The sequence below is a fragment of the Terrapene carolina genome, unplaced genomic scaffold, assembly GCF_002925995.2.
Source record: "Terrapene carolina triunguis isolate 2854851 unplaced genomic scaffold, T_m_triunguis-2.0 Scaffold517, whole genome shotgun sequence".
Classification (NCBI taxonomy): domain Eukaryota; kingdom Metazoa; phylum Chordata; order Testudines; family Emydidae; genus Terrapene; species Terrapene triunguis.
In genome coordinates this window covers 5,903,722-5,910,411 of record NW_020664868.1, presented here as the reverse complement: position 1 = coordinate 5,910,411, position 6,690 = coordinate 5,903,722, and the positions used below count along the sequence as shown (strand labels likewise).

Sequence of the window (6,690 nt, the reverse complement as noted above, 5' to 3'; positions counted from 1 at the left end):
TTTTTTTTTTTTTTTTTTTAAAGGAAAGCTGAGATTCTGGAACAAGTCTATGATACAGGGTGGATTCTGCAACTCTGGGCAACATAGGAGACCCATATTGCCCTTCTAGAGCATCTTGAGGATTTTGGCCTGTGTCACGAACCCAATGACTAATTCAGTCCTCCCATCCCTGGGAGATGGTATCATTTTCCAGGTAGGGGCACTGAAGTGACATGACTTACGCCAGGTCACACAGTGGAAGTGCAGGGTTCATTTCCCAGAGTCCTAGTCTCAGTGCGCTGCCCCAAGCACTAATTACTATCCTTCTGGGACAGGATGATACAGACACCTGGACCACAGGCCATATTTGCCCTACCTCTGAGACTGGCTGTAACAACTGTCTGATACCCATGCAGTTGCAGTGGCTACCCCTACTCAGAACCTGGGTCAGCTAACAGGCCTGCTCCTTTCACCATTACCATTAAAGTGTCTTTAGGGAAAAGGTTGCGGCTCGGAACGCGGGGTGCTCCGCCAGCGCTAATCTGATCCTGTGGTGCCGGCCCACGACGGAACCAACTGCTGATGGCCCAGATGATAAAGATCCTATGGAAGAAAGAGGGGGAGTGAATTAACACTGACATTTTACCCAATCCTTTCTGTCACAGCCAAGTGCCCCCCTTAATCACATAACAGAAGCCCTGTACCCCAAGCCTTCAACTAAAGTGATGGCAGATCTGTTAGAACGACTGTGCTCCCTGTACGGCCAGCCAGCTCTGTAAGGAAGAAGCTTTCACTGGTTTCTCTCAGTCACATCGCTTTCTCAGACTTGCAGCCTGTGGTCATGAGGCCCAGCCAGGGCAAACTGGTTCTGTGCCAGTTCACGGTTACAGACTCCTGCTGAGCAACACTATGAAAAACTGACTAGGTCTGTGCTGGAAACTAAAACCAAGTACGCTCAGTACGTGCCATCGATCCAAAGAGCTGAGAGAACACCCAGTGAGATGAACGGGCCATTTCACACCTTTGCAAGCCTCACATGGGTGTGCAGAACATGAACATGGACCCCTATGTTAGGCTCCAATATGGGGTCCCAAGTGTCTCCTCCCACTTGCTGTCTCTAGCTGGTAGATGTACTCTTCATAGCCCCTCTACCACACCACTTTCCCTCCTCCCTCTGGCCCTTCTAGGTCTACCATGGAGAGGCTGGGTAGCGTTGGTAGCTGAGAAGCAGCAAGGTGTGCCCAGCAGGAGGCTCCCATATGCCCCACCCTCGCAGATGCCCCATAGTCATAACCTCTTCACTGTCACCATCACTTCAAGATAAGACCAAGGGAAATTCCCTGTAAAACAACTTAAAAGCAGTACAACAGTTGCCTCGTGCCCTACAAGACTCTGAACGAGGGGCTACATTTGTAGCTCCTGGTTTTCAGAAGTTTTAAATTTAGCTTTTCTCCACATTCTGGAAGGGTACAAGGCAGCATTCACCAGGCAACCTGAGCTCTGCGTTAACAAACCTCTTCGGCCGTCCAAATAGTCCATGAAAAAGCCACATACGTGAGAGGTGCCCAAAGAATTCTCACACCGTTCGACAGGGCAAGGCGATAGAGTAAGTGAGAATTTACTGGGATACACAGACCACAGAAGTTGGCAGTGAAGTCAGCTTTTAGTTAAGTACCCCAAACCTAAATGCACCTATGGGAGGCTGTGCTGACGCTTGAAAATAAACTATAGCAATACCAGGGACTGAGAGAAGCCCTAATCACACAGCGAAATCTGCAGTACTGGATCCCCACATAGTAGATTCCCAGATTCCAAGGCCAGAGGAGACCACTGTGATCAACTAGTCTGACCTCCTGTCTAGCATAAGCCAGAGAATTGCCTCCAGATAATTCCTTTTGAAATACAGCCTATCAAACAAACGCTACTCAGCCCTTTGAGCTAAGAGCGGGCATGCCAAGGGCTGGCGCAACCCATTAGGCGACCTAGGTGGTTGCCATGGGCACTGCAATTTGGGGGGGGGCGACCGCGGCGGGACCTTCCACCACCTCTGTGGGGGGCAGCATTTCGGGGCGGGACCTTCTGCCGCGTAGGGCAGCGGAAAAGCCGGCGGCGCTCCTGGGCATGCCAAGTAGATATTACAATGGATTTTGTACATTTAACACTGAAACAGCTAACTATGTGTTGCACATTTCCAAGTGGAAAGTCCTTACTGCCAGCCCTTCTGCAAGCTAATTTTTCTTAATAAGTTGAAAAGTTCAAAGTTCCAATCCTTTCAAGGTTCAGTACCGCAGAGGTATGCCAGTTACAATACTAAGTGCCATAGCCAATAGTTACACCGAAGACTACACAGGCAGGAATATTCTAGAGCAGTTAGCCACAAAAAACTTGTTAAAAATGTGTTAAGGATACAGAACCAAGAGCGGCAGGACATTTCAGGCACTGAAGATGCGTGCTGAAATCTGCATCCTGCAAGTCTCGCATCTACACGGAGTGCCACATTCCAACCTCAACTTCTTTATCTGACCAGCCCAAGTCAGCCCCCTCCGAGTCACTGGGCTGAATTCCCACATCTGCTCTGTTGAATATAAGCTTTCACCCTTACCCCTCTAAGCCTCTGCTCTACTCTCACCTCACCTGCTGTCCCCACTCACTGCAACAGCGCAAGCCCCAGAGTACACCTACACCCTGATAAAAAAACCCACACCACCAAGTCTCAGAGCTCAGGTCAGTGGGCTCAGGCTCATGGTCTCAGGCTGTGGGACTAAAAATAGTGTAGATACACAGGCTGGAGCCTGGGCTCCGAGACCCTCTCCCCTTTTGGAGTTTTATAGCCCTGCAGCTCAAGCCCCTGAGTCTAAGTCAGCTGATGTGCCAGTGGCGGATGTGCCATGGGTCTTTTATTGCAGTGTAGACATACCCTCAGAGCCCTTACTGTTCCACATGCCAGCCTGGCCCATGCATGGAACAACCCTCCAGCTCTACTACCCCTGCAACTAGACAGGTTTGTTCGAACCCCGGGATTTTTCAGGAAAGCAAAGGAGCCGAAGATTTAGTTCTCTCTCCTGGCTCAGTGAATCTGTTCCCTGGCCCACGGGCAGGAAGCTGAGCTGTGATCACTCCCGAGAAGAGTCTGCCAAAGCGGACGAGAGTCAGAGCACCCCATGAAAGAGGAAGAACATGATCCTGGCGGTGTCAGGGCAAAAAATAAATTCCTCCTTTTTGAGAAAGTGGCATGGGGAGATGGCTTATTTTGACGAGGCTGGGTGCTTTGTAGAGGGAAGGCCGGAGCATGAAGGGCCTATGAGACTAACAGAGGATAAGGGTGGGGCAGATGGGGGAGAGCTCCTTAGAAAGTGGTGGGCAATGGAAGCCACAGGGGAGTTTGGATTCTGCCGCCTCTGGTGGAGATCCTTAGTCTGCTGTCCACTATAGCCATGTCATAGTCACCTTAAGGTGGCTGAGAGGGGAGCACAACACTGCCATGTGCTGGATATACAGAGACTTGCGGGCAGGGTGGAGAACAAGTGAAGTCCTCAAGCCTGTGGGTTGTAGCAGGACAAGTCAAAGCACAAAGGGAATGCGTACAAGACGAAAAACAACAGCTGTGTCCACTCCTCATCCTGCTGATCAGAATTGTCTCTCTGGTCCCTCATGCTTCCCCATCGGTTTCTGGAATCCACCATGTTGTATCATGTCTGTCTTGGATTGTAACCTCTTTGGGGGCTGGAAGATTAATCGATTCCAAGGCCAGAAGGGACCATTGTGATCATCCAGTCTGATCTTCTGTATACCACAGGCCAGAGAACTGCCCCAAAACCATTGCTAGAACAGAGCTTTTAGAAAAACATCCTGATTTTAAAATGGTCAGTGATGGAGATCCCCAACCCTTGGTAAATTGTTCCAATGGCTAATTACTCTCACTGGCCCAATCTGAATGTGTCTAGCTTCAACTTCCGGTTATTGAATCACATTAGACCTTTCGCTGATAAACTGAAGAGTCCATTATTAAATATTTGTAGGTATTTATAGACTAATCAAATTGCCCCTTAAGTCTCTCTTTATTAAGCTAAATAGATTCAGCTCGAGTCTCATTACAAAACATGTATTCTAATCCTTATGGCTCTTCTCTGACCCCTCTGATTTATCAACATCCTTCTTGAATTATAGACAACAGAACTGGACACAGGGTTCCAGCAGCAGTCACACCAGTGTCAAATACAGACATAAAAATCTCTACCCTGCTTGAGATTACCATTTATGCATCCCAGGATTGCATTAGCTCTCCTGGACACAGTATCATACTAGGAGCTTACGGCAGCTGATTCTCCACAATCTCCAAACCTTTTTCAGAGTCAGCGCTTCCCAGGATAGAGTCCCCCATCCTGTAAGTATGGCCTAAGACTCAGCAAGTCTAAGGGGAAAACCAATTGAAGACAGTTGGCAGTTTTTCAAAGAGACATTATTAAGGGCACAAGAGCAAACTATCCCATTGTGTAGGAAAGATAGGAAGTATGGCAAGAGACCACGCTGGCTTAACCAGGAGATCTTCAATGATCTAATACTCAAAAAAGAGTCCTACAAACAGTGGAAATTCGGTCAAATTATAAAGGATGAATATAAACAAACACCACAAAATTAGAAAAGCCAAGGCACAAAACGAGATCAAACTAGCTAGGGACATAAAAGGAAACAAAAAAAACTTTCTACAAATACACTAGAAGTAAGAGGAAGACCAAGGACAGAGTAGGCCCATTACTCAATGAGGGGGGAAGACAATAACAGAAAATGTGGAAATGGTAGAGGTGCTTAATGACTTCTTTGTTTCGGTGTTCACCAAGAAGGTTGGTGGTGACTGGACGTCTAACATAGTGAATGATCCTACCTCATTTTCACTGGCAGAGTCTAAAATAGGGAAAGAACAAGTCAAAAATTACTTAGACAAGTTAGCAGTTTTCAAATCACCAGGCCCCGATAAAATGCATCCTAGAATACTCAAGGAGCTGACTGAGGAGATATCTGAGCCATTAGCAACCATCTTTGAAAAGTCATGGAAGAAGGGAGACATTCCAGAAGACTTGAAAAGGGCAAATATAATGCCCATCTATAAAAAGGAAAAGAAGGACAACCTGGGGAATTACAGACCAGTCAGCCTAACTTCTGTACCCGGAAAGATAATGGAGCAAATGATTAAGCAATCAATTTGCAAACACCTAGAAGATAATAAGGTGATATGTAACAGTCAGCATCGATTTGTCAAGAACAAATCATGCCAAACCAACCTGATATCTTTCTTTGACAGGGAAACAAGCCTTGTGGATGGGGGGGGAAGCGATAGATGTGGTATATCTTGACTTTAGTAAGGCTTTTGATACTGTCTCGCATGACCTTCTAGTAAATTAGGGAAATACAACCTAGATGGAGCTACTATAAGGTGGGTGCATTACTGGTTGGAAAATCGTTCCCAGAGAGTAGTTATCAGTGGTTCACAGTCATGCTGGAAGGGCATAATGAGTGGGGACCCGCAGGGATCACTTCTGGGTCCAGTTCTGTTCAGTATCTTCATCAATGATTTAGATAACGGCATAGAGAGTACACTTATAAAGTTTGCAGACGATACCAAGCTGGGAGGGGTTGCAAGTGCTTTGGAGGATAGGATTAAAATTCAAAATGATCTGGACAAACTGGAGAAAGGGTCTGAAGTAAATAGGATGAAATTCACTAAGGACAAATGCAAAGTACTCCATTTAGGAAGGAACAATCAGTTGCACACATACAAAATGGGAAATGACTGCCTAGGAAGGAGTACTGTGGAAAGGGATCTGGGGGTCATAGTGGATCACAAGCTAAATATGAGTCAACAGTGTAATGCATTGTAAGCAAGACATGAGAAGTAATTCTTCCGCTCTACTCAGCACTGATTAGGCCTCAACTGGAGTATTATGTCCAGTTCAGGAAAGATGTGGACAAACTGGAGAAAGTCCAGAGAAGAGCAACAAAAATTATTAAAGGGCTAGAAAACATGACCTATGAGGGAAGATTGAAAAAATTGGGTTTGTTTAGTCTAGAGAAGAGAAGACAGAGGGGACATAACAGTTTTCAAGTACATAAAAGATTGTTACAAGGAGGAGGGAGAAAAATTCTTCTTCTTAACCGCTGAGGATAGGACAAGAAGCAATGGGCTTAAATTGCAGCAAGGGCGGTTTAGGTTGGACGTTAGGAAAAACTTCCTGACTGTCAGGGTGGTTAAGCACTGTAATAAATTGCCTCAGGAGGTTGTGGAATCTCCATCATTGGGGATTTTTAAGAGCAGGTTGGACAAACACCTGTTAGGGATGCTCTAGATAATACTTAGTCCTGCCTTGAGTGCAGGGGACAGGACTAGATGACCTCTCGAGGTCCCTTCCAGTTCTATGATTCTATGACTTGTAGGCTCTAAAGGTTTGCATTGTTTTGTTTTTGAGTGCAGTTATGTAACAACAACAAAAATCTACCTTTTAAAGTTGCAGTTTCACAAAAAAAAGATTGCATTATGGTACTTGTATGAGGTGAATTGAAAAATACTATTTATTTTGTTTATCATTCTTACAGTGCAAATAATGGTAATAAAAACAATAAAAAGTGAGCACTGTACACTTTGCATTCTGTGTTATAATTTAAATCAATATATTTGAAAATGTAGAAAAACATCCAAAAATAGTTAATACATTTCAA

The 6,690-nt window shown here is 45.6% G+C and overlaps 2 protein-coding genes across 2 annotated transcripts in view; both read right to left on the bottom strand.

Moving 5' to 3' along the window:
• The window catches only part of CLPTM1 (CLPTM1 regulator of GABA type A receptor forward trafficking), a 36,128-nt gene extending 35,090 nt beyond the window's left edge, over nucleotides 1-1,038 (bottom strand). Inside the window, exons 1-3 of the mRNA XM_029913190.1 lie at nucleotides 1,016-1,038; nucleotides 684-752; nucleotides 459-582 (exon numbers count right to left, since the gene is read on the bottom strand). Of these exons, the coding sequence (XP_029769050.1) occupies nucleotides 459-582; nucleotides 684-752; nucleotides 1,016-1,038 (216 nt within the window). The remainder of the gene's footprint in view (nucleotides 1-458; nucleotides 583-683; nucleotides 753-1,015) is intronic.
• Nucleotides 1-6,690, bottom strand: part of LOC112107877 (zinc finger protein 271-like) — an 879,239-nt gene that overhangs the window by 212,780 nt on the left and 659,769 nt on the right. The window lies entirely within an intron of this gene.